General features: G+C 47.9%; 9 protein-coding genes across 9 annotated transcripts; 8 read left to right on the top strand and 1 right to left on the bottom strand.

The window, feature by feature from the left end:
- Positions 1-240: 240 nt before the first annotated feature.
- Positions 241-1,249, bottom strand: BC939DRAFT_458966 (UcrQ family protein). Its single transcript, XM_051556673.1, has 3 exons — positions 1,016-1,249; positions 697-909; positions 241-392 (listed from the first exon to the last, which is right to left on the bottom strand). The coding sequence occupies exons 2-3, from the start codon at positions 899-901 to the stop codon at positions 340-342; spliced, it is 258 nt and encodes an 85-aa protein (XP_051409718.1). The 5' UTR covers positions 902-909; positions 1,016-1,249; the 3' UTR covers positions 241-339.
- Positions 1,250-1,266: 17 nt separating this feature from the next.
- Positions 1,267-3,958, top strand: BC939DRAFT_458965 (succinyl-CoA ligase subunit beta). The gene is made up of 5 exons (XM_051556672.1): positions 1,267-1,376; positions 1,777-1,930; positions 2,352-2,451; positions 2,589-3,019; positions 3,111-3,958. Exons 1-5 carry the CDS (start codon positions 1,332-1,334, stop codon positions 3,698-3,700), a joined length of 1,320 nt encoding a protein of 439 aa, XP_051409717.1. The 5' UTR covers positions 1,267-1,331; the 3' UTR covers positions 3,701-3,958.
- A 3,790-nt stretch (positions 3,959-7,748) lies between these two features.
- BC939DRAFT_505366 (uncharacterized protein) lies at positions 7,749-8,425 on the top strand (the record flags this gene model as incomplete). The annotated part of the gene is made up of 2 exons (XM_051560652.1): positions 7,749-7,890; positions 8,103-8,425. The coding sequence occupies 2 exons, from the start codon at positions 7,749-7,751 to the stop codon at positions 8,423-8,425; spliced, it is 465 nt and encodes a 154-aa protein (XP_051409716.1).
- A 2,262-nt stretch (positions 8,426-10,687) lies between these two features.
- On the top strand, positions 10,688-11,667 carry BC939DRAFT_487543 (RmlC-like cupin domain-containing protein; the record flags this gene model as incomplete). Its single annotated transcript, XM_051559355.1, has 1 exon — positions 10,688-11,667. One exon carries the CDS (start codon positions 10,688-10,690, stop codon positions 11,570-11,572), a length of 885 nt encoding a protein of 294 aa, XP_051409715.1. The 3' UTR covers positions 11,573-11,667.
- Positions 11,668-13,812: 2,145 nt separating this feature from the next.
- Positions 13,813-15,910, top strand: BC939DRAFT_245772 (uncharacterized protein). The gene is made up of 3 exons (XM_051550956.1): positions 13,813-13,871; positions 13,957-14,089; positions 15,145-15,910. The coding sequence occupies exons 2-3, from the start codon at positions 14,070-14,072 to the stop codon at positions 15,626-15,628; spliced, it is 504 nt and encodes a 167-aa protein (XP_051409714.1). The 5' UTR covers positions 13,813-13,871; positions 13,957-14,069; the 3' UTR covers positions 15,629-15,910.
- A 1,612-nt stretch (positions 15,911-17,522) lies between these two features.
- On the top strand, positions 17,523-17,738 carry BC939DRAFT_384871 (uncharacterized protein; the record flags this gene model as incomplete). The annotated part of the gene is made up of 1 exon (XM_051551795.1): positions 17,523-17,738. A coding segment is annotated over one exon (216 nt), but the record flags the coding sequence as incomplete, so codon positions are not given.
- A 290-nt stretch (positions 17,739-18,028) lies between these two features.
- On the top strand, positions 18,029-18,877 carry BC939DRAFT_458953 (uncharacterized protein). Its single transcript, XM_051556671.1, has one exon. The coding sequence runs from the start codon at positions 18,033-18,035 to the stop codon at positions 18,768-18,770; it is 738 nt and encodes a 245-aa protein (XP_051409712.1). The 5' UTR covers positions 18,029-18,032; the 3' UTR covers positions 18,771-18,877.
- Positions 18,878-20,319: 1,442 nt separating this feature from the next.
- Positions 20,320-21,583, top strand: BC939DRAFT_520058 (uncharacterized protein; the record flags this gene model as incomplete). Its single annotated transcript, XM_051561196.1, has 3 exons — positions 20,320-20,736; positions 20,981-21,077; positions 21,390-21,583. 3 exons carry the CDS (start codon positions 20,320-20,322, stop codon positions 21,581-21,583), a joined length of 708 nt encoding a protein of 235 aa, XP_051409711.1.
- A 3,924-nt stretch (positions 21,584-25,507) lies between these two features.
- Positions 25,508-26,701, top strand: BC939DRAFT_505361 (uncharacterized protein; the record flags this gene model as incomplete). Its single annotated transcript, XM_051560651.1, has 4 exons — positions 25,508-25,584; positions 25,722-25,825; positions 25,893-26,214; positions 26,596-26,701. 4 exons carry the CDS (start codon positions 25,508-25,510, stop codon positions 26,699-26,701), a joined length of 609 nt encoding a protein of 202 aa, XP_051409710.1.
- Positions 26,702-26,810: the final 109 nt, after the last annotated feature.

Genomic DNA, 26,810 nt, shown 5'->3' with positions numbered 1-26,810 from the left:
TGTCCTGCAGGGGAGTGATAGGCAAAATTTGAAAGCGTTCAACAAAGAAAGAAATAAAGAAAGATAGAAAGATAGAAAGAAAGAAAGAAGCAAAGAAGCAAAGAAGCAAAGAAGCAAAGAAGCAGAGAACGGAAAAGGCTGAAGAAGGGCGGTGAATCGGAGCGAAATAGAATGTTATTGCCCTAGAGGAATGTCATTCGCAGGAGGCGTTGTTTCCAAAGCATATAGCAGGCACCATTATTAAAAGCATCAATCGCAAAGAGACAAGGAGTCGCTTTTATTCCGGCTTTTGCAGGTTTGTAAGTTAAAAGACAAGGACAAGGACAAGGACGCGACTGCTTAATGCTCTCCAGCACCGTAGAAAGCATGGCCCTCCTTGCTCAAACGAAACTCTATTGAATTTAGTAGAAAGTGTACCATGTTAGTCTCTGTATTCATATGGTTTCTCTATTCATTAGTCCCATGAGTTCCTTAGTGACTGGCCTCGTTCAATCGATAATGTTCTTGAAGTTGGGTTCGATCAAGACTGTTGCAATTGATCCATGGTTACATATCAGGGATAGTAGCTCCCCTGTCGTCGTTGGTTACTGTCAACTTGTTTCCCGGAATGAGCAGTTTCCTTCCATGTCCATGACCGAGCATAGCCTCTGCCATGGAATTCTACTCTAACATGAAGAAGAGGCTCTTGGCACGCACCGTGGTTCTTCTTGGCCCAGGAGTAGGTGCCGTAGGCCAGACCGAAGGGAATACCAATGTAGAGCACCTGACCGGTGGTACGGCGGAAGGTGTTGAAGATCGCCTGGTGAAGAGCGCCGGCAAAAGCGCGCTGCTCAAAGGGAGACAGGCTGTAGGTGACGATACCACGCTGCTTAAGGCCGCCCAAGTGACCCCACCAACCCATCCATTTTCCTAAGGAGGATATATGTGTTGGAGGTGAGGACGAGGTGAGTTGCTATTCGGAGGGATGTTTTTGTGTTTCGTGTTCGCAAGAGAATAAGTGGGATGGACCAAGTACATTTCCGCAACGTTGCTAGCAAGGTGATGCGTTCCATTAGATTGAAGTTGTTGTTATTATTACCAATAGCCATGATGATTTGACGTATATGTGTTGCTGATTGTTGTTAGTTGTTGTTGATGAATTGAAAGAGAGAGACGCATATACCATCACCTCCATCTCCGAAAGGGTTTCGTCCCTCCGTGATGATGCATTCCACGTGATACAGCTACCCTTATGTCGTAGATGGGAGGAAGGAAACGCGCTCCTTCACTCCCCTCGCCTCCTCCCTTCTCACTATACTTTTCTACACGCATTCACACACGCTAACGACATCATGTTCCGCACCATCAGATCTGCCTCAGCTGTTGCAAGGGCCATGGTAACGAAACATTTCCCCCCCTCCTCCTTTGTGCTGTTGCTGCTTATTTAGGGATACACTTGTAGGCCTGCTTTGCTTGTCTTCGACTTCAACGGTTACCTAAACCTGTGCAATTTCTCAGTCCCACCTACTCGACAATGTCCACCCTCAAAAGGAATGCTATTAGGAAACACAACTGTCGCAATCCTTATAATACCCTGTCCTCTATTTTTTCCCATGGGCGTTCTGAAAAGGTGTCATTCGGATCGGCTCTCTTTTGGACTGATCCCCGCGATTGTCTTAATATGTCCAAAGGCCCTCTCAACCTTATATAGCTCTTGCAGGAAGTTTTCCATGGGGGTGCCACTTACCGAACGAACCACTCTAGGAATCTAATCATGGTCCTTATCTTATCTCCTAGCCCCGCATGAATGTTGCTACCCAGCAGCAGAAGCGCTTCCTGTCGATTCACGAGTACCTCTCCATGGAGCTTCTCCAGAAGCAGGGGATCAAAACCCCTCGTGGCGGCGTCGCAAAGACCGGATCCGAGGCCTATGCTGTTGCCGAGAAGCTCGGTATGTGCCATCTTGGATGCCTCTCACCTCTAGACTCTCCAATTGCTTCAGCATTTGTGTGGATACGAAATAATGCCTCGGTCGAAGACGGCCTTGTACCAGACCAGCTGCAGTATGGTTTATGGGTCCGGCAATATGATTTCACACATTTACCCGACCTATCGAGGATGCACGTGCACCGATCCTGATCTGCGCCCATGTCGCACTTGAGAGTAACGGAGACTTTTATTCGGAATCTTTGGCCACGAAACTACTGCAGACACACCCTCTGCAGACCGAAGCGACGCTTTATCAGGACCATGCACGAGTCTTCATCAGTCAGCCTTACATGGGCTTGGAGCAAGTCAATTAATAGGACCGTATACGCGTACACTGACTGACCTTTCGCTACCCTACCACTTTCAATTGATTGATCCAACAGGAACCGAGGACATGGTGATCAAGGCTCAAGTTCTCGCTGGTGGTCGTGGCAAGGGCACATTCGACTCTGGTCTCAAAGGAGGTGTTCGCACTATTTTCTCGTAAATTGTTGTTGGCCGATGTTTTTTAATTTCTAATTTCGAGGGTCTGAAAATTGCTCTCTGGGGGAGAGGAGAGGGGCAATGCCGAAGGACTACGGCGATGACTGACTTGATACGCCTCGACTACTTCAATATAGCCCTCGCGAGGCCCAGATGTTTGCGGACCAGATGCTTGGACACAAACTGGTCACCAAGCAGACCGGTGCTCACGGCAAGATCTGCAACTCTGTCTACATTTGCGAACGCCAGTATGTCCGTCGCGAGTACTACTTTGCTGTTTTGATGGATCGCAAGTCCCAGGGCCCTGTCATGGTCGCCTCCTCTCAGGGTGGTGTTGACATCGAGTCAGTCGCGGCTGAGAACCCCGAGGCCATTCTTCAGCTTCCTATCGATATCAACAAGGGCGTCGATCGTGCTGCTGTTCGTGACCTTGCCGAGCGCATGGGATTCACCCCCAGATGCATTGATCAGGCTACCGACACTATGATCAACCTCTACGACCTCTTTATGCAGAAGGATGCTACCATGGTCGAGATCAACCCCATGGCCGAGTCCGCTGACCACGAAGGTGATAACGCTTTTCTGTCTCTGCGAATACGATATCATGCCCCGCTACGATGTCCGATACTAACAGTGCTCGTCAACATCATGTCTGCTAGTCATCTGCATGGACGCCAAGATCAATTTTGACGACAATGCCGAGTTCCGCCAGAAGGAGGTGTTTGCCCTTCGTGACATTAGTCAGGAGGATCCCCGTGAGGTTTCAGCTAGCAAATACAACCTGAACTACATCGGACTGGACGGATCGATCGGATGTTTGGTCAACGGAGCTGGTTTGGCCATGTCGACAATGGATATTATCAAGTTGCATGGTGGCGAGCCCGCCAACTTTTTGGATGTCGGCGGTGGAGCAACGGCTGAGCAGGTCACGGAGGCATTCAATATTATTTCGTCCGATCCCCGAGTGACGACGATCTTCACCAACATCTTTGGCGGCATCATGTCGTGCCATGTGATTGCGCAGGGCATCATTGCGGCGGCCTCGACGCTGCAGTTGCAGATCCCATTGGTGGTCCGTCTTCAGGGTACGGAGGTCGATGAGGCCAAGAAGCTGATTGCAGAGTCTGGATTGAGAATCATTACGTCAGATGACTTGGATGATGCAGCGAGTAAGTCGGTCAAGCTGAGCAAGATGGTTAACATGGCCCGCGAGGCACAGATCAACGTCAGCTTTGAGCTGCCTCTCTAGAGCGACGGCGTGGAGCACTACAGGAGATGGAGTGCGCGTATGGGTGGGTATATAGTCAATGGAATCAGTAAGAGTCTTTAGGACAATGTATACAAAGCAGTCATTTGCTATACATTTAGGCCTTGAAAGAAGACATTTTGAAGGATCAGAACTGCAACAGGAGCCAAGGGCTGTAGGTTGCAGCGGTCCCCTTTTCCGCGTAGGTCAAAACAAAGAAACGATGAAAATAGAGCTGCAGTCTGCCTGCATACAACCTCCACCCCCCCCCCCCCAAAAAAAAAAAAAAAAAAAAAAGAAAAAAAAAAAGAGGCACTCCTTGGTCTATACAGCAATCATGCTTCCCTCTATCCTGTTTCTTCCTTTCCAGATTGCGGGCAAAATTCAATCCGGGTCCTGAAGGGCTTCTAGCCTACTTGGTTTCCTATTCAGGGATCAAAGATCACTCCTCGGCACTTTATTCACAAAATCAGGACCTCCGAGAGGCCAGGCTAAGGCGATCGCATAACAACCAAGGACGGTTGTGAGGTGGGGTGTGTCTGTGTCTGTATCTGTGTCTGTGGGGTATGACATGGTTTTCTAGAAAAGAATGGGCCTTGAACCCTTTCCGTTATTGGCGTTTTGAAGTATCGCCCGAAAAGCGGAACTCTCTCTCTCTCTCTATCTATCTATCTATCTCTCTGCTTTCTGGAAGTAAACTGGTGAGGCGCGGAAGACGAAGAAACCCTAAATCATGTCGTTTAATACGAAAAGGATATTACCGACACGTTAATCTCCAGTGCGGAACAAAATATCAGCAGGCGCGTGTCCTATGCTGCTATTACCTACTGTCATGTACATATCTTCATCAACAACGCCCTAGACAAGCGTTGACGCGTCTTTGTCCAAAATAGGCGTATGAGGGGCGGCGAGTCCTATTCCGTTCCCCGCGCATGATTAACTTTCGCATGAGAAAAGCGGCCAACTCTTTTTTACTTGTTTGTTTGCTCTTGCTGCTGTGTCCTGTGTTTGTTGTTGTTTGAAAAATATATGTTTTAATGCTTGCCTCTGCATGTTTGTTTATGACCAAGGAATTTGGTCTGTTGGACACATCCTTTCGATCCTTGGTGATACGATAAATGGTCTAGATATGCCATCGAGCAGATTGGAGCGCGTACATTGGCAGCTCCCGTACCAGCATGATAACGGACGGACCTAAATGTTTACCATCCGAATTAATCGAGAAATTGGTTTGTGTTGGGCGGCACTGCTCGCAATACTAGGATGAAAATCGTGTCTTTTGGAGGCTTACGCATTAACGAGGAGGACCATAGCGGTTGCTTATTCGTCTACGGATTCTTCCAGGCTGCGCGTTCATGCGGATAAAAATAAAAAATAAAACTAGTAGTTTACAAGTGTGCGTGTGTGCGAAAGAATGTACTTTTGAGGATATGTTGCCAATGGTTTTGTTTTTTGTTTGGTCTTGGCGCCGGCATTTTCGCAACGATCCCCCGTCTGCTGTTCGCGAGCGGAACAGAATAAGAGTAAATAGTATACCTACTTTCAGATCCGCAGAAGTGATCATTTGAGGGCCTAAGAAAGTAGCAAAAACGTCCTCTTCTTTTGCATTTGCCGAAACCAGCGGATTGTGTAGCACCATGTGGCATCATCTGCAGGGTACCAAGGATCCTGGTCTCCAGGTTTTAACATATATAGAAGTCCACCCCACGATCGAGTGAGTCGGACTCGAAAAAAAGACTATCTTTTCTCTCTCTCCACGACTCTGGCTCATCATGCGATCGGGAGTGCAGGTCCATCACGGATAATGGAAGAGAGAGCATGGATTATTCGAAGTTTGGCTCTGTACGGAGTAAGGGAAATATACGGGGGAGATTCCTCCATATGGCAACATCGAAACGCGGGGGATATGATAATGTATGATTGTACAAAATAATCCGTAGACTCGAAGGCGGATATGTCTACAGTGTCTCCTTTTTTTTTTTTTTACTCCGCTCGCTCACAGGGTTCTCTTTACGCTCGCCCGTGTTTTTTTTTCTTGTGTCTCTTTTTCAAAGTTACCAATACAAAGGCCCCGATAGCCGACCATAGGGTCAGGTTTTTCAACGAACGATGACCGATTGGTCAGAACCAACTGTTCGTGTGCATGCCCTCCGAACAGCAAAAAGGCTATCGGAATCGGAAAGGTGGGGAAAGTGCGACTTTAAAGGTAATTTTCCCGCTCGCCCTTAGCCTGGGGTGCATTCATACTCTTTGTCTTGCCTTGCCCTTACCCCGCCTTTTGCTGTCTGGTTTTGAAATAAAGAAAGCGTGTGCGTGAGAGTGTGTCAAGCGTGCAGATCGTAGTCGATTGTACTTCCTTTTATCTGTGTGCGTCTATCGCAGACGTCCTGCTCGACGCGTACACAGCTCGAACGTACATTCATATAAACATGGAGACGTGACTTTGTCTCCTGGAGTTGTCGCTTGTATCCCATCGTCCTGGGTATGTCAACAATCAACCTACCAAAAGCCGGAGGGCCCATTACTCTGTGTCGTGTGTTTTTGTTTGATCTAGTGGAAACTTGCTTTGCTTGAAGCTCAAACTTTGGCTGGCAAGAAGGATAAGTAACAGCAAGGCGAGTTATAGACCGGAAATCCGCAGTGTTTTTTTTTCTGCAATGAGATGCAATAAAAAGTGTTATATTCAATAAGGAACAGGAGCTGGCTGTGAAATAGAGTTTACGACATGAACAAGAAAAAAAAGTGGATATTCCCCGCTTTTTCTGAATTCAGCAGGCAAGTATGGGGGAAAACAGACAGGTTATTCTATAGAAGTTGCATGGAATTCAGGTACGACTTGATTCAATTGGCCGTTTTAATTTGCCCTCTTTATGCCCCATTGGCGCGTGGCGACTCGCTCGCTGCTCCTGATTGGGGTACTCATCTGCAGTCCCTCAAAGAACCACAGGGACGAAAACGCAGTGAATCGTGGTAGCTTGCAGTTGCAGACCAAGTAACTACTATATACCCAAGGAGCGCTCTTCTGTTGTTGATGTTTTCATTTTTGCTGCGCCTAGAGACACAACACACATGTTTAGCAGAAATCTCTCTTGGCGGCGGCCTTTACAGATCACCAATGTTTCTATGAAAACGACAATAACAACAATTAACAACGAGGAAGATTGCCCTTCTGATCTGGCTTTTTTTTTTTTTTTTTTTTTAACAGAGATGACTGTAAACAAAAGGTGAGAGACCGGAGACGAGGAACCCTATGCACCTAACTGCCCGTGTTTTTTTTCTAGAACTGTCGTCTGCTTTTGTGTCTACGGTTACGTAGTGCAGCGTGTAGCTGTCCTGCCCAATTCATTTCCTAGACTAAATACTATATACATCCTTTCTAGAGGAGGAGCAACCTAGGGATAACGTTTACCATGAGTGAAGTGTAAACAAACCCTTTTCCGCTTGAAAAAGTGAATAAAGAAAAGAAAACTGACTTGATTTGGCTATATTGACTTGATTTGGTTACAACTTGCTTTTACTCTGGCCTATCGGCACCTTTTCATTGAATGGTTTGTTATTACTCTTCCTCCCTTTTGCCCACTGAGTAGAAAATCTCTTTAGCCCATGTCTCCCTGCCATGATCTGTACTCCATGGATTGTCGTATAAATATCCAGACCCCGACAGCATCCAGGGCCCCTTTTTTTCTTCTTTTTAACAACTCCTCAGCTAGATTCAGTTCAACCCTTCTCACACTCGCCTTCACACCAATCCCTCACTTTACTTGACACTTGTTGTCCACCTAAACAGCCTTCTGTTCCTTTCCTTAATCCGATCTACTATACCTTTCTGCATCTCTCCACGCGGACCGATCCTCATTCCTCTCTCTCTCTCCCTTAACTCTTTTGATAATCCTGTTTTCTTCTTTCACTGAAAGAAAGAGAACATACATTATCTATCCCATCACCAGTAACCAGATCTATGCTTCATAACAACGAATCGCATACCACCGATCTTTCTAGCATCAAAGTCGTCTCCAGGCAATCCTCCGTCCGCTCCATCCAGCCAAAACCTATGTCTCTCCTCGACAACGTCATCTTCTGCGCCTTCCTCTGCCTGGTCGGTGGTATTGCTACGGCCTCCCAGGGAGCCGTCAATTCCAAGCTTGGCCAGTACACTGGCCAGGGTCTTTCCTCGACCATCGTCTTCTGCATCGGTATGTGTTTAGACGGCATGGATTACTTGCATATCGACCCTGAAAAAAAAAATCTATCCCCGCCCGCCATCCTATTTTTCATTTGTCGTTGCCGCACCAATTGTATGAGGGGACCCTGAATCGACGTTCCACAACACATATCCCGCCCACAGTACTTCCTCCGAATAGACGACAAAAAAACTAATCCTGGTTCTTTTTATTCTCCACAACAGGCGCGGTGGCATCATGCATCTACTTCCTGATTGAGGTGCGGGGCCGTCCACCAGCGAACTTGACCCTGATGATGGCCAAGGCTCCCTGGTGGACCTGGACCGGCGGTATCATCGGTGCAGTCTTTGTTATCATCACCATCCTGGCGATCCCCAAACTCGGTGCCGGTACTACGACAGCAATTATTGTCTGCGCCCAAATGATCTTCTCCTGCCTCATTGATCATTTTAGCATCTTTGGCATTCCCTTCCGTCAGTATACCCTCTGGCGCGGCCTTGCGACCATTGGTTTGATCGCCTGCGTGGCGGTTATTGCCAAATTTTAGAATAGTATACAATTTTCTCTTTTACTTTTTTGATGGGTACAGGTGTTTCTTTGGGGGTTTTTTTTCGAAGAAACATCCCATGTACACAGACCATCGAGATTCGGTCGTCTGTGTATGAAACATATCACGGATACCAGGTGTCCAGCAGACCAGGCGTATTTTTTTTCCTTACTTGAGAGGGTCTGATGGATACGGGGATGTTTTTATTTTATTTTATATTTCTTTTTAGCAAAGGACAGGACTCTTCGGTCCGTCCTTCTGTATTATACAAATGAAGAGAACCAACAATAAAACTATAGCCAAAACTTGTATAGTAATCCTTTTTTTTTTTTTTTTTTGTTCGATGTCAGGCTGCACAGCCATTTTTTCGAGATTGATGGTGGTACAAATCCCCCTCCCCCCCCCATCTCGGATCTCATGTTTGGCGCACGGAGGATCTCCTCATACTTTTAATTCCCAGATGACAGGGAGCCATGTAAAAAAATTATAAAGTCCGTACTTTCACGTTCACATGCTTGCCAGAAATACATGTTCCTGAATTGATCCCGCAAAACCACTTAGTTTCAAAAACTCAGTATGCACTAGTGTTACTACTAGTGTGAAAGATGACGCTAATCATTATGATCATAGAGATGTGGGGTCTGAGAGACCGGTCCGGCTCCTGGGAATAAACTCTACTGTCATCTATCATCATTGCCCGCCTTTTTTTTTTTTTTTTTTTTTTTTTTGGAAAGCACAATTGTTATCAGCTAATGCCAGCAGCATTCTGCCGATCTTCTAAAACGCGTAAACCCAGGTACTCAATGCTGATAAGCTGATAAACCGACACTTGTAAATTCATAGATACCTAAGTCGTAAAGTTATTATACTCTGGTCGAAACTTTAATAAAGTAAATAGACAGCCCGAAAGTGGTCTAGCGACCACCCTCTAACTTCCTCTAATGGATATAAAATGTCCTCCTGTAATCCCGTAATAGAGTGCTGTTTCATCATACTTGAACCATATATCCCCTACAGATCCAGGTGCTTAGTTGCTCTATATAACAGACCTCAAAAAAAAAAAAAAAAGAAAGGCGTTCAGGTCAATGTCGTAGCTTAAAAAGTCGATGCCAGATGAGCCACTGAAAATGAGTGCCTACTTATGATACGGGGAGCGTTCTTCGATAATGAAAGGCGTTCTTGACGCGACGACCAATCACCTGCCTAAAGAGCCTAATAAAACGAAGAATGAACAGAGTATGGAATTAGGCTAGCTCATCACCTCATTTCTTATTCTCCGATCCATGGCCATTGAATTTCTAATGCAGAGCCAGATACCTTTCATTTTGTGTGCAAAGGCGTTCTTGACAGTAACTGGGGAAATGGTCATACACATTATCCGAATGTTCGACTGTGAAAATTCATTAGTGCACGGTTATCTGCAGTCCGCGAAGGCTGCACCACCGGGGAGCATGGGCTGCGGGGCGCATGTTTAAGAGAGAAGGATTGAAAGAAAGAAAGAAAGAGAGAGTGGGAAAGGAAATGGAAGAAAAGTATCCTGGTCGATGGTGATAGAGCTGCAGAGATGATGGACATATTTGCATTCTCGGTCTTTGGTATGCAAGGATCGGTGCAGGGTACTTCATTTGCTAGGGAGATGAAGCAAAGAAAACCACAAAGGTGATAATGGTAAGGCATTCTGGTATATGGATAGATGGAACACAAATGACTTAAGTAACCTGTCATCACCACGAGGATACGGATTGTAGTGTGAAAGGCCGCCAAGGCGATTGAGAGTAATAATGACTACCAAATTGGTGTCCCAACAGTCGCGATGCGACGCGAGTTCAGAAACAAAGTTTATTATTACCGCATATCTTTCTCCTCCCTTGTGGTGCCTCTTAGAACATAAGTAGCATCCAAGCGCTCAACAATTGCACTGACAATTGAAAGCGGAAGATTTGTCGGGTAGTTTGCATAGCTTCTTGCTGACATGTACACGACATCGGTCCATGACCTGTGTTTTCAAGACTGGTATTCCATTTTTTTTTCTCCATCGTCCAAAAAAGGAAAGCGGTGCCTGTCCAGCGAAGATCGCGGGATGATAAGCGCTCGTGGTGGCTTGTCAGAGAGAGGAGGAATTTGTGAAGCTGCTTACAGAAGCCAATTGGTCAGAAAGTTTGTTCCAAGGAGGGATAAAAAGAACCCACAGTTCGACCGACTCCAACATTTCTCAGCCTTACAAGCACTTTCACACACATCCCACAACAAACCAGTTCTACCATGGCTTCAACTCTCGCCAGAACTTCAAGATCCATTGTCAAGTCCGTCCTCTCTCGTGAACAAGGCGAGGGTGTCGGTGCTCGAGTCCGCCGATCCATCGGCCGTCCTGAGCTTCGCAACCACGACCCCTTCCTCATGCTCGACGAGTTCAATGTCGACAAGAACGGCGGTTTTCCTGACCATCCTCATCGCGGCTTCGAGACCGTGACCTACATGCTTGAGGGTCAGTTCCAGCATGAGGACTTTGCAGGACACAAGGGAACCATCGGACCTGGCGACCTGCAGTGGATGACCGCCGGGCGCGGTATTGTTCACTCGGAGATGCCAGTCAAGTCCCAGACCCGTGCCCATGGTCTACAGCTCTGGATTAACTTGCCCAAAGAGCACAAGATGTGCGAGCCCCAATACCAGGAACTACTCGACAAGGAGATCCCTCGCGCTACACCTGAGGAGGGTGTCGCCATCAAGGTCATTGCGGATGAGTCGCATGGCGTAGAGAGCAAGGTTTGCACTCGCACACCCACTATGTATTTGGACTTCAAGATGGACAAGAACAAGACGGTCGAGCAGTCCATCCCTGCCAGCTATACCAGATTTATCTATATGCTCAAGGGTACAGCATTTATTGGTGACAAGGAATTTGAGGGCAAAGCCCACCATACTCTTACGTTCTCGGAGGATGGTACCACGACGATCAAGATCAGGACCAAGGACGAGGATGCACACTTTGTGGTGATCGCGGGCGAGCCCTTGAAGGAGCCCATTGTCCAACGCGGTCCATTTGTGATGAACTCTCAGGAGGAGATCTACGAGACATTTGTGGACTACCAGTATGGTCAGAACGGCTTTGAGCGCGCCCGCAACTGGCGATCGACCATTGCTTAAGCGATTCCCAGTCTTTTCCATCCTTTGTACTATAGTTTTTGTTATGTTTTTTTTTGTATAATATGTTACTTAAAAAATAAAAGGATCAATTGAGCATGTAAGATATTTAGTTCTAGGAGAACAATGAGTTGCTTGTGCCATGTTTGAATGCGAAAGAGCAGGGAGTGTAAAAATCAAATGTTCCCTGTGGAATGCATAATGCAGGAAATAAAGGATTGCTGTTGGAAATTAACGGCTAGTGTTTAAAAAATCTTTTGCTGCTTCGCCGAACTCTGAACGACCAGGGACGCTCTGTTTTGAGTGCTGCAGTCGGCGCAGTCGCTGACGACACAAATAGCATGCATATGCAGCAAAGGTAGCCATGTGCAAATTACAAAGCCACATGAATTAGAGCAAGCTAGGCCATTGTCAACCACATCTTTCTGTTGCCTGATTGCAAACGGCGGTTGCGCCTGTGAGGAAGACATATCCCAAGTAGCTGCCTAGATTAATTAAGGTTATCCTGCAAGAATGTGGAGAGAACCAAAAGGACCTGGGCCAAAAAATGCAATCTTGATCAGCAGTGTATATACTGCCAGCAATTGAGTGTCATTGCCCCATCCTCCATTACCATGCCATTTTTAAGCGCATTTGATCCTCAGTTGCTGTTTCTTCACGATGTTCGGCTGCGCCGTCAACAAGGATTTGGGCGTAGACGATGGATGCAGTGACGTCTGATCAAATATGCATGAAAGACCTGCCAACCTTAAATTGTATTGCACAACAAAAGACCCCTAAAAGGCACACGAAGACAGCGGTGGGCTATTGAATATCCTCTACCATGAGAAGAAACGCCCCGTTGCGTTACTATGGGAATATGGAAGGCTGAGTAAGGCCAATCAACTGCTCTCAACTTGCCTTTTATGAAGCAGTGAAAGTCCCTGGTCCTATCTTTCGTTCATTGTCTTGAGCGAGCTGAACTGAACATTGTTCGTTCGATTGAGGCAATTGAAATCCGTCATGGACGAAATGGTCGGCAGCTGCATCCCAACCAAAGTCCCCTAGCATGAGACAAAAAAAAACATGTTTCTGGTGTGCACATCTTCCTCTTTCGTTCATCGAGTACCACATACAAATGCCCGTTGATAATGGCTTTAGCAGAACAACCGATCTTTAATTATTGAGATCAATCGAGGCTGCCGATAGGATCAAATGCGCAGGTGTTCATTGCTTGCAGTTGTGGTGCGACATGGTGGAGTGGCGGGGAGTGGTTGAAGTGGTGTGTGCGTTTGTGCATCTGCATGTCAATGTTGATATGTATTTTGCGTGTCCGTTTGCGCTGTATATGCGTGCGCTCGTGCGCGGGTTGGGAGCGAGTATTTGTCTTGTGAATGAGAGAGCCATCGCCATGAGGAGGTAAAGGGATCCTTCCCCGGTTCGCCTATGCATCTACATGTACACACGCACTCTTTCCATTACGGGTGCGGTACTCTGGGTGTGTGATGACGGGATTGAGAGCACTCAAAATAAGATCATTGGCAGAATGAGACAGGGCAAAGCAGGTCGGCAGAGAGGTCTGCGCCCCTCTGGAGAGTGTTTTTTTCCTCACTCACTCGGGGCTGCTGTGCCCAATTTTCCCCCCCCCTTCTGAGTCCTTTTCCGCATCCTCCTCTTCGCTCTTTCTTCCACATCCGATTGTCCGGCTTGAGATCCTTGCTCCCTCCCACTCTCTCTCTCTTCAAGCCATTCCTCCCTCATCAGATCCGAGATCTCTTTCTGGCTATCCTCTCCCCTGCATTCAGACAATCGGTTGATCATTCGTCTCGAGTAAGATCCATCGCTTCCTTTCTCACACTCTCTTTATTATTATTTTCTCACCTATTCGTCTCGGGAACATGTTCGGTTCTCAATCACATCCCACACGAAGACAAAGCCCATATTGGACATGACAAACATTATGATGGAGACGGCAGTGTCCAAGGGGCGGTAACAGGATTCGATGCTTCCATGGACTTCTAGCTCATCAACCGGGGGCTTTGGCGGAGCACCAGACAGATAGCCACCACCAGATACCGTGAACTAGCCCCGAAAGCTGAGAGCCAATTCTATTTGCCCTTTTGCTTTGCTCGCATCGTGTATTTTTATGAATTCCTCCTTGGGCGCATTTTTAAAAGGCTGGCGAATGCGTATCGAGCGCAATTGCTACTTTAGCCCTGCTATCGTAGTAGCAGTATTTGCTTCTTTTGACTTCTTTTACACACTTCACATTTCGCACTTGCAATTGCAACCGAAGCAAAGGAGCATTGGCTTGAACGTGAATGTAACCCCTTTCTTGCCTGCCCGATGGTGCCTCGAGTAATGTTGCTGATTCTCAAACGCGCTTTCTGGCCCTTCTCAATTGATAGGGATTCTTTTATTCCACTTCATCCATTGACGTCGTTCGAAAACTACAGCCGAACCTGTGGCAATCGAGTTTTCGTTTGAATTTACACCCAGTCGCTGTTGAAGGCACTTTAGTATGACCATGACTAGTTCAAGGTAGGAGAACCGAAAAACACAAGGCAATTGATTCATTTCTGCCCATTCCTTGATGATTTCCTTTGAAGTGCGTATGGAGAGTACGTTATAGGGTATAAGCGTGGCATTGGTATACACTATACCTTTTTTTTTTTTTTTTTTTTTGGTATACACTGCCGCGCTTTCACTTTCCGGAGCTGCGAGTTGTGAGGAGACTTCCAGAAACAAACAACGTACAGATGTACTGCAGCTGCAAAAAAAAGGCTGGGCTATGACCAGTTTAGCCCAAAGGGATAACAAACCCTGTTCTCCCTCAACGCAGTTCGGAGGCGATTGTTTCGTGGGTGTCCTTTTTTTTTTTTTTTTGCTGTTCTTCTTCATCTACGTTAGTTGACAACGAAGAGAGGGGCTGGGGAATGGGTTTCCGCTCTACCCGTGGGGGTCTACAGTCAACAAGAAAAGGGAGATTGGGCTTTGCACAGCTATCAGGAGAACGATCTTGCTTTCCTACGTGATATATCTCCATGGATGTTCGATTGCATTCTTCTCTCCCTCCTGTTTTTTCCATGGATCGAACGTAGTGAATTGCAGTGGAAAGAGAGAGGGAGGGTGTGTATACATTTTAAGTATGGGCCCTGTTGTGCCCGTCCCCCTCTTCCCAGAGTCATTCCATCCCAGGCTGTTCCACCCAGCTCACCCCTGCACGATTCCCTCTTTGTCCCAGTTCCCACATCTCATATTACAAACAGACAAACGCACTAAATGCATTTTGCCCAAACAACACACTCCGAACGAACGGGAAGAAGTCAGAAGGGAAGCCGCATTCACTATCACCATCACCATTGCACGCGTGAAGGCGTATGCAGTGTTATATGTGTCCGTATGTCGCGATTAAGAAATCATTGTCCTTCCTTCCTTAACTGCGATGGGTGTGCCTTGGTTGGTTGCCCATGTTCCTTTGGGTTGCTTGTGTTCCTTTTTTGTTCATCAGCTGCGCCCTGTTATCTACATCTCTTTTTCTCACTAAAACATACTCTTTTTTTTCTTCGTCTTTTTGTTCGACACTGAACAAGCAGCTTGTCCGATCCATCTTCCTCTGCTGCTGCTGCTGCTACTACTGTCACCGCCGTTGCTTCAACGCACGACCCAGACATGCACCGTCAGCCGCTTCAGTTACTGGATCAGCAACAGCAACAACAGCTCCAGCTGCAGGACCAGCATCATCACCCGCATCAGCTTCAACACCACCACCACCACCAGCTGCAGCACCAGCTGCAACACCAGCAAAAGCAGTGGTCCAGCTCCATCCCCCTGGACGAGCCCAGTCTCGCTTCCAAACCCATCACTCTCAATGTCTCCAGGTTCAGTCGCGACTGCACCGCAAGCGTTGTCTTCTGTCTGCGTTACTCCAACCAGACCACCCTCGCCCCCTGGAGCTCGATCTACATCCCAAAGAACTACCGTTTGCCCATCCCTGGCCAGCGACAGTCCTCTCCGGGTAAGATCACATCACATTCTTTCCTCATCTCAATCTTCACCCCGATCTGGTCTGATCGGTGAATCCGATGCACATTCGTTTTTTATATTATTTTCTGTTTTGTTTATCTTTTTTATTATGTATGCACTATACCTATCTGGTACGCGTTGCATGTTGGGCGGCGTGTCTTTCCCTTCCTCCTTTCTCTTCCTCACCCAAAGTACAAACAAAAAATTGCACTCGGCGTTTCTTTCCACCTCCCACTCCCCGTATCATGGTTGCACCTAAGAAAACAAGTAGCTCAAACCCTTTAGGCACTTTAACGTTAACTGCCGACGTAATGGGCAGCCTACCTGTTGAACATGAACGATGGTTAATCACTTAATCCAACTGTCAGTTGAAAGGCGCCATCAAGTGGTGTATGTCACACCTCGGAGCGAGTTCGCGATGCATGCAAGTGCATGCTCCAACAGCTCTTGTCCTATCTTACCTGAATCAATTCTATTATCGTATCACACGCTCACCGATGGGTGACGGGCGAGGGGCGATGTGCTCGACAACCTTCTTTTTGATTCCGCTTACATATTAATCGTCACCGTCTTTGGAAAAGGTTCATTGCACCAGATGAACTGAAGCTGACATAACAATGTTCAATGTTGCTTTTCTAGGCGAGTGCGATCTTGTCCTGAAGATCTTTCCGCGTCTGGCGAAGTCCGTGGTCGATCCAGAAACATACAAGTCCCAGGATCTCGTCACTGCCTGTGATCGGTGCAAAGTATGTACTTTCATTTGTTCATGGAAAAGCGATTCAATCAAATCGAGCCTGGTCTGCAGGCAATGGTGATTGTGGTGACGACTAATCAGACGCGTTTTTTTATTCTCACATAGATAAAGAAACGGGACACGTTTCAGGTTGTGGGCCCTGATCCGGCTGTGCCATCGCCCCAACGACTGTTTTTTTCCACAGGCCGTGAAGTCCGGCTTTTCTTCAAGATTTGCTGTCCACCATCACACCACGTTCTCGCTAATGAGAACTTTGGTTACATGTAGGTGGATGTGAATGGTGGCATTGCACTGTTCACGTTTTCGATGCCACTTTTCATCCGCACTAACGATCTGAGATATAATATCGGTAGTGTCACGTTCGAGCTGCATCATGGAAAGAATATCCTGATGTCTGAAACTATCAAGAATGCAGGCCCTGGAATGGTCCCCGAGGCATTGGCCTCAGAACCCGCAACAATGACATCGCCCAAGCCAATGAAGCGCAGACTGTCCTCGCCTCCTCCAAGGTATGCATCGTTGTGTCTGTACTCTTTTTGGTGGCGTTCATTTATTGGAAGCAATGGCTTGAACATGAGTCTGACCAGTGTGTTCTTATCCAGGTTTGATTCTGCTGGATCTGTCCAGGGCGCCTCTGACGGCTCTCTTCCCAACAAACGGCTTGCGGCCATGTCGCTATCGAATCTTGTTTCAGACAGCCCTTCCGCCCAAGGTGCCCAAATAGAGAAGTCGTTTGCGCCCTCCTTCTCATCTGCGGACCCATCCTCACCCACATCCGCAGTTGTTCCTCTTTCACCAAGGTCGTTGCAACATGAGCATGATGAGGCTAGCATTCGCTCAAGGAACAAGAGCCTTTCATACGATGACCATGCGCCTTCATCATGGACCTACAACAAAGAGCCCGCATCGGGTGCGGAGCCTATGGAGGAGACCCACCCAAAGATGGCACCGTCCGCGAGCAACACGAAACCGGCCAAGAAGCGCCAGGAGCCGCATGAGTTGAGCGAGCTGGGCATTGGACAGAGGGCGTCTGCGAATCTGCATGCAGCCTATGTGAGTGAGCAGTTGAAGGAGCGCTCCAAGGCAGGCCTCCCTACTGATGGAATACCTGGTGTATCATCCTTGCTGGATAGCACCACCAAGGGCAAGAATCCCAACAAACCCAAGCCCCAACATGCTTGCCCGGAACCCGACTGCGACAAGAGCTTCTCGCGTTTGTTCAACCTCCGATCACACATGCGCACACACTCCAAAGCGCGCCCGTTTGTCTGCTCCTCATGCAACTTTGCTTTTTCGAGGCGCCATGATCGCGATCGTCATGCCAAGAAGCATTTGTCGGAGAAACCATACAAATGTATCGTCTGCGAGGCAACCTTTGTGCGCCAAGATGCATTAGTTAGACATTTGCGAATGGATGGTGTCCAGAACCAGTGTATGGCGGCAATGGAGCAGCGCTCCATGCTTTTGAGCAGCGAGAATGCCAATGGATACATGCTGGCAGCAAAGCAGCAGGCACACGACGAACAGCAACAGGAAGATCAAAAGGGTGCAGACGATAAGCAAGGCATGGGTCCTAGCCGTCTCCAGGAGATGGCTGAAGTGGCAGAACGTGCGAGCATCCAAGCCGCCGCCGATGAGGGGCAGGGGGAGCGTGCTAACCATGGACGGGCAGCGGAAGGACGCGCAAGGACAGAGGAGTCAGACATGAAGGATCAAGTATCGGCAAAGAAGAAGGAGAAGCCGTACACCCCTCGCCCACCACGTCAGCCAGAGGTGATCGTGCTGAAAAGCAAGGGTAAACAGGATATTCCGACTCGCCCTGGAGGTGTCAAGGGAGACAATCCAATGGAGAAACAAGACCCATCATCCGCCTTGTCGCGCCCATCCAGTCCTCGTCATGAGAGATTGATGGGCCATGATGCAGGCCATCATGAGAGCCACAGCGGCTACGACACTGGCAGGGCCTATGCGACGCCGCGATATGAGAATGGATCTGGCCACCCGGACTATGCAGATGACCGTGGTTATGGAGCCCATGCACGATCGTTCTATCCGAGCCCATCGCGGTCTCACTCCCGCTCACATTCACAGAGCCAGCCCTATCCCGTAGGCCCGGATTATCATCCTCACGGTCCATACCACGAGTCACCACATCCTCCTCCTCCTCCCCACCATGATTACCACGGATACCGTCAAGGACAGTCCGGATATGCCTATGGGCATCCACCACATCGTTATCGCGATGGTCACCCGCCATATAATGAGCACGGCGCGGATCGTTACGGACCATATCCTCCCCGCGATCCAGGACATGAAAGAGAGAGACCAAGCGAGGGCACTGGCCCTGGATCACAACGGTGGACTGGCGAAGGGCCAGAAGAGCCTGACAAGGTGGTCCTTGATGCTGCTCTGAACCTCATGAAGCTCTGGGGCTCTCATTAGCTAGCACCCGTAGGATGCACACACACACACACACACATACACACGCCCTTGCACAGAAACACACGAACAAATCATCTCTGAAAATAGTCCTTGCAAAAAAAAAAAAAGACGAAAAATAAATATTTTATGTACAACAGAATGCCTTTTGTCCTTCATAGCACAAGTTGAAGCAGATCTTCAGGAATATGAGACTAACACGTGCGCCATTGTTTTGCTTGTGCAAAGTAATTACATCTGAAGCGTCTATCTTTAAGGTGGCATGGGATTCATTGCAGAGCTGATGTTTTTGACCGGTTCAATCCACTTTGACCAAGCGATGCTACGTACACCAAGTAACACGAATAAGTTGGGAAGGTATCGAAAACGGAGCGGCATTCATCCAGATGCGCACTCTTTCCTTTCTAGTTGTGTAGAGTGTATATCTTTGAGAGTAGGCAAAAGATAGAGTGCAGCCGAAAATGCAAACAGGGTTTAAATATGAAAAAATCCGTTTGGGCGCAGTCGACTGCAGCGTACAGCATTTCCTAATTAGGACAGAACTTCCCTTTCGCCAATCAGCGGAGCGAAACGAGATAAGACAAGACACAGCAAACAGACTGAGGTCTGTGCGGTGGTGGTCCCATTCAATCAGGGTTTGTTCATTGCGCGTGTCCTGCTGCCACTTACGGCCTTTGTTGGTGAAGGTGAACGGTGTGGAGCCATGGCTGCGCGATGGTGTCCCAGTCTTGTTTAAAAACGCAGTTTGCTGTGCTCTACATATGGTGCTATGCTGTTCCTCCATAAGGGTATTATGGCATCTGTTGACGATACTACTAACCACCCCATGGTCTTCATGCCCAGTGTGGTACTGGGAGGACTGTCTCCTTTTCTTTACGTTACATTCTCTCACTCATACACCTCAGCTTATCTCTTCAGCTTCAGCTTTCAAAGACTTCGTCCCTACACTTCGCTTTTGCTCCCATCCCCCTTTTTCACCTGTAGCCATTTAAAACAAGACACCGATGCAGCAACAAGTTCAAGATCCACCGAAACCTCCGCTGCCACATGTCTGTCCTAAGCCTGACCGCGACTAGAGCTTCCGCCGCAAGTTTTATTTCAAGCAGAACAATAAGCGGGAACACCTCCGACCCAGCCCATCCCTGTGCTCCTGTGGTGCAACCTGGACACGACGACATGACTGAGTCAGACATAAGACCCTCCACAACAAGCAGCCACGAGTAATAAGACGCCCCTGCGTTGATCCTCCTTCCGAAACTCTGTCCAATGATCTGGAAAAAGAGGAAGAGCCAGTAGCTTCGGAGGCTTTGAAGCTGATTGAGAAACTGCAGAAGGAGGTCAAGCTGCTCCAGAGCCAGACCAGAGAGTTACGAAAATTCCCACCTCCTAGCAATACGTTCGTTTCAGTCAAACAGCTTAAGCGGCCTTCAGTAAAAAGGGTCTGTAGAGGAGCGTAGAGCAGTACTTCATTGCTACCAGTTTTGCAAGGGAGAAAAAAGGGAACGCGAAACCTGTTACGACATCGGATCGTTTTCTACGAACGGCCTATTACATGGGATTCTCACTAATTACTGTCAAGAATACCGTGTTGAGAAAGGATAGCAGAGACGCTGGAGACAAGTATCCACGCTACAATCACATTCTATCGTTTGCTTCAGACCTTCGACGAATCGCAACGGAAATGAATACCAAGGGACAAGCTGTTAACTTTAGAGTCCTTTTTAACCATATCAAGATGCTATTCGCGGATCAATTCAAGACTCCATGCAAGGAAACGATTCGCTTGTTGATGAAGAAAATGGGTTTCCGTTATCAGGATGTCGGAAACACTAGGAATTTTGTCGAGACCGAGGATACCAAGGCCAAGAGGTGGCACTACCTTCAAGGGCGACGGTCCGACAAATATAAGGACGCCGTGTTTGTGTATTCGGACGAATTCTACTGTAACCAGAACCATGTCAATAGCAAGGTTGGTTATGTTTGTTTAAAATGCGTTTATGGCTTCATCTCGGATAGAAGAACGCATGTTCTGCTTTCATTTTTGTTCTTAACAGCCCTGGTTCACTAATGGGATGACGGTACACCGTACGAACAAGGGGAAGCAGTGCTGCATCAGCCATGTTAGCTGAAAGTATGGATAGATTGGGGAGCCACGGGTTTGGCCAGCAAAAAATGGGAGAACAAGTGATTATCACGAGAATATGAACGCACAGATTTTCGAGATGTACCTGGACGAGCTGTGTCGCTACTGCAAGGAGGATCTAGGGTTTCCTGAAGTTGTATTTTTCATGGACAATGCCAAGTATCATCGTAAGGAATACTGAGAATACAGTCAGTAAAATACTGAGACCGAGCGGGACGATCAGCCTGAGAAGCACAGGACACTTTCTCAACTCAGTAAAAGTGAGCTGTATTAGCGGCTTCAGAAGATGAACGCTGATGCCAATGTGCTCAATGCGCCCAACAAGAAGTAACTGTATGAGATGACCGAGAGACCAGAATACAAGGTTCCTCTTGTTTCAGAGGTCATTGCCCAGAAGCGAGATACATTGCGATGTCAATCTCTACATCTCTCGCCTCACGCAGCCATGCGAAGTGTTGCACTATCTGCGGTTAAGATAGCACTTTGCAAAGAAATCCAGCAAATGTTATTCGGCTGCGATGATCGTACGCCATTGAGCAGCGAGATTGAAAGAGGAGACATAGGCTTTATCCTTCATCGAAGATATGGATCAAATCGTATCAGCACCATGTTCTGCCACTTCAAGGAGGCATGCATCAACGGAGCTACACTTACCCCAGGCGAAGAAAACTAGGTTGATGCTGAGCTTGGTGCTGCCTATGAACGCGAATAAATGGAGTATGGGAGTGAGTTAAGAGTGTAGGAGCGAGAAATGGGATGGTTAATCCAGTCTGCCTTTATTTTTGGGCGCAGGCACAATTTTGAGCTGACCCAGGCGTCATTTGAGTTGAGTGGACATTAAAGGATCAAAGTGAGTTGACCTGAGTTGCCCGGTCAACTCATTTGTTTTCACCCATAATATATTCGTTTTGCTGATTTTCAGCTGTTTAAAGCAGTGCTTTATTTCGCCTGAGTGCGTTTGAGCACGTCTTTATCGCATAGAAATGGCTCGCCAACCACTTTAGTATTTCCTTTCCTCCGCACTTCCTGCCAGTACGAAAGTCTCTTTGCTATTGCTGCAGGTAAAGGAAATAGCAATGAAGAAGAAAGAATTTCTTCCGCAGTGGATGTCTCTTTGTGGACCTCATGTTCATTGTATTCTTATCGTTTATTCTTGTCCTCCACGAGAAATCGGGTTTGTCGAATCGCAATCGCTTGCACGCACTAGTCGAGGTGATGTTAGTATATTTCGCACTAGGGACAACGCTCTTGTCCTTTGATGGAATGGAGGCGCTGCGTCCGCCGCCTCTTCTCTGCTGCAGTAAATATGAACCATGCAGCATAACAAACTCATGTTGATTTTCTTTTTTTTTATTAACATAAACCCCCATGAGCGCGCGACGCATGGTCCGCAAAGGCCTTGAAGCCATAGATGCCTTCCATGCACGGCAGAGCCGCATCCCTTACCAACTATGTTGGCTTGAGGCGTCAAATTCATAACCCATGTCGCATAGCTAGCCTAACCTAACTCCTACGTGACCTGTTGCGCGATACACGTCTCCTAATCCAGATCCAATGTTAATAAAGTTGTTTTTAAACCGAATAAACCCTCCATTATGTCCAACTTCCCTCGCCCCAAACAATGCTGCAGCACCCTATAATCCGCAGTCCGTCTACCTTCCTGGATCCCCGCTGCAAGTAACCGTCTCCCTTTCAAATCAGAGAAATCACCAACACTACGTTGGCGTCCCCGATCACCGTTGCGTCCTCCGGCGCGTTTGCTCATAAAGGTGATTCCAACTGACTTTTCCCAGGCGACAGTGTCCTCGCATCGTTTGTTCCATATCTTGGTCCTGCCAAACTCTTCGATCCTGCTCACGAACTTTGTCACCATGATCGTCGCAATCCACTTGGTGGTGGTAAATAGCTGCTTCCAGGTCTCAATGAGTCTCGTTGGCACCAAACCTCGGTATAACTCCTTGACCTCCCAATCTGCCTCACTCTCCGGTACTTCTCCTTCCGCAACGTGATATGCCCCTCGTCTTTCCGCCGTCCCCTGAATCTACTGCATTGACTCCCAGATAGCGTTCGTTCCTGTTGCCGAGAAGTTGGGACAAGTCGCAGTGAAGGGCTTGTCCTTCCGTTCGGCCTCCTCTCTCTCCTGTTCCCATTTTCGCACTGCCTGTCTCCATGCACGATATCCATTCGACTCCACCTCCTCCACCGCATCCCTCCACTCTTGTCGCTGGTCGCACAAGGTAGCTGAACAACGCCAAAGATGATCGTTCGTCTCTGCTTCCCTTTCACACCTACGACATATATCCGTTTGGTGAGTATCTGGATGTCGTTTCTTCATCGCCTGCAATGTCGGCAAATCTCCATGCAACTTCTTGATCCTGTGCGAACGTAAACGACAGTCTTCCAGACTGGTGTATAAGCGCTTTGGCGGGTTATTATCGTGTAGGATCCGCAGCGTCGGCGCCCATGCTACCGACCGCCAATCCTTGATGTAGGTCCTCGTTCGATGCTGCAATGTCCACTGATAATGGTGTCGCACCGCGGACTGCAGCTTCAGTATCCTCCTCAAGTCCAGGTCTGCACTGTGTGTTGCAAACTGTGCGTGGCATTTCAAATCATGGTGTTGCGTTGCGTCTAGCCTCCATAGTCCTGTATCGATCCCATGTGCTGCCTTGGCAACAGTGTCTGCAGCCTCGTTGCCACGGTGTCCAGCATGTCCTCGTATCCAATGCACAGATATACCTTGTTCTTGTTGCAAGAAGGCATAATGCACCATCGCCCACCACTGTGCATCTGCAGATCTCAAACGCTGCCTTGCTGTTGCTGAATCCCGCTGCTGCACCAACTCCTTGAAATCGTTGACAACTGTGAGATTGTCGATGTAGATGTCGACGTTCTCTTCCCTTGGGCTGATAAGAATTGTTGCCAAGAACCCACACATCTCTGCAATTGTTGACGACGCGTATCCACCGACCCGTCCACTGAACGCCGTTGTGTAGGGACCACCATCCACAGAAACGACAACTCCAAATGCTGCACTAACCTGCTCTGTGCCGTTGTGAATCACTGACCCATCTGAGCAGAAGTGAAGCCTTTGATGTGTTTGCAAACGTCTCCTAGCTGTCCGAATTTGCTGGATTGTTGGTGCCTGGAGTGCCAATCCCAGTAAATCTCGCTCAATTTCATCTGTTACTGCCGGTAATGGTTGGCGAACAGGTGTCGTCATATTGTCCACCGCCTTGTGCGCATCCTCGTGCAAGTGGTCTATACACGCCTCTGCATCCACATTCATATATCTACGATATAAATGGCGTCGTCTTCGTCGTTCTTCTCTGTGTCGAGCCCGTCTCTCGATGTCCCGCAGGCGTCGCTGCTCCTCCTGCTGTCGCCTCTCCTGCTGCCACTCCTCTTCCAGCTGCCGCTGTCGGATAACAAACCCATGTTGATGTTATCAATGTTTTATGTTTTCCGAATCTGATGCAAACTTTATTGGCAGTGCTCGCTTGGGCTGAGTCGCGTGTGGTAGGTGCGCTGTTTGTTGGCACTCCTTTTTTAAGGTTGTTTAGAAACCACGCGAACAGAACATCAGCAACCTTCAACAACCTTCAACATGAAATTGGTGGCAACATGTCCGCCACCATGCACTTTCGCTGTCAAAAGTACACTCATCGCTGGCAAAGGCGATGTTGATGCAAGTTGGGCTCATGGTGGATAGCGCTGAATGACGATTCCTTTTTCTCTGATGAGCCGTGCGCGTTGCTCGCTCACTCCCAGGCACACGCTCACTACTGTCTCGTTCTCCATAGTCCGCCTCCCAGTTCCCAGCGGCCATATGAGCCCTGCGGTCTCCATAGACCCCTTGCTATCGACTCAGCCACCGACCACGCGGCACATTTAAAGTTCGACTTTGTTCCACCTCTTTCTTTCCTCTTACGCGTTCCTTCTTCCCCCTTCCCCACCTCCTCCACCTCCTCCACCTCCTCCACACTCTTCCCAGCACGCTCTACGGCAAGTTTCTTTCCAGGTACGTATGATATAGGTATATAAGTTATTTTTCTTTGCTCTTCACCTTCCACTCTCCACCCTCCACCCCATACATCTTCTCTTCACTGACACAACTTCGCCTTTCGTCCTTTACCCAGTTCCACTCTCCTCCTGCCCACTCCCACCTCCTGTGCTCACTCTCGTCAGCAGCCCTCCTCCACACGCGCTCTCGTCAGAAAGCCCACTCCACTACCCCCTCTCCACCGCTCCTTAGATAGAAAATATAGAGGTTCCAGGAGTTTTGACTTCGATCCTGGGGCTGTAACCCCTCACCTTTGCGTGCCCTCGATAACCCATCCCAGGTTTTCAACCTGTGGATTATACCCGCTCCTCAGAGGGTTTATTAACCCTAGTAGTGCATTTGGGCCGGGAGCACCAAATTCCCTCATTCCCCTGCTCCCTTTAGGTTATCATCACCTCTGGTCGTGCCCTCAGGCCAAGGAGCTTCGCCTTTTCTTCACGCAAAAACAAAAGAGTTCCTGAGAATGTTTCTGAACCCTTTTTTTTATCCACTTGGTCTCTTTGGGCTTTGTACGGTATTTTTTTTCGGAGTACGATGACTTGCAACCTGCTCGTGGTGTACTCTGCGCAACCTTTGCAACCAAGGTTGACTGATAGCAAGTTGAGCCGATGGTACCGATAGGAATTGTAGGAATAACAGACGATGCAATAAAGAATGGATCCTTTAAACAATCTATTTGAATGACTTTATGGTGACAATGACATACAAACAAGTAAACAAAGACGCATCTATCTGCATGCTGTGCTAGTAATTTGGATCGCGACCTCTTTGACAACGTCGGTACGACAGCCTACTTCGACGGGTCCTTGCAAGCCCAACTTGAATACCACAGATTGTCTTATACATGGAATGGTAAGTACGACATTAATCCCTTCTAGATATGGCTATCATATTCTGTGGCTGCCTCCTTACCATCCAGACCTCAATCTAATTGAGGAAACATGGGGGTTAACGAAGCGCTATGTTGCGGACATAAACGATGGATCCGATTTTGACGTGGTCAGATTCTATCTATACGAGGGATTGGACAAGTGCGACGAAGTTAGACGCTCAACACAAAAGGAAGAGCGGTATATTATTCAGGATCGAGTATGCCTTGACGAGCGTCCAGCCTCTCCCTTGGAGTTCGAGGTCACTGATTCAGAGACGGAAGACGAAGAAGACAAAGGACCAGCTGCTGCGGATGAAGATGATTATTCGCTTCAAGTGGTCAAGGCCCTCTCCACATCAATAGGCGACAGGTACCGAAAGAAAAAACGTCTTAGGTTAAATACTGTTCCTGTTGCCTCCTAGCCTTCCTACGCGAAGGTGTTACGGGCTCGAATCAAGAAGCTGCAGGACTTCGCCCTACCGACAGTACGCACATTCACATTAACAAGCACAGACGGATTAAAGGGAGAAAACTGACAAAAGAGGAGTGTCGAGCCATTCTATATCGCTAAGAGTGTTGCAAAGCAGGGAGAGAAATAGGAACAATGTCAGAGATATTGTATTGGACAAAAATATTGAAACTACTTAGTATTCAAGACACGCGCCTCCCTTACTTGAACCTCAGTCTTTACCCAATAAAATCCAGCACGTCCAGCTCGCGCTTTTTATTTCTGAGCTACTCCTCATCCTAGTGTCGCCAGCACCACTACCACCGCCAGTCAGCAAGCACTGGAGTCATCTTCGACATCCAAGAATGATGCCACGGGGGCTCCCAAAGTGATGTGGATTATGGTGTGAAGACGGATATGGAAAGGTTGTTTAATAACATTTCAACTATGGGTTGTAGGACAATAAACAACACAATGCTTCGACAGTCACCACTCTTCTATTTCACGCTTGCAACCTG

Source organism: Gamsiella multidivaricata (assembly GCF_025024155.1).
Source record: "Gamsiella multidivaricata strain RSA 2152 chromosome Unknown BC939scaffold_56, whole genome shotgun sequence".
NCBI classification, from domain to species: Eukaryota; Fungi; Mortierellomycota; class Mortierellomycetes; order Mortierellales; family Mortierellaceae; genus Gamsiella; species Gamsiella multidivaricata.
This window is presented reverse-complemented; position numbering and strand designations above follow the sequence as displayed.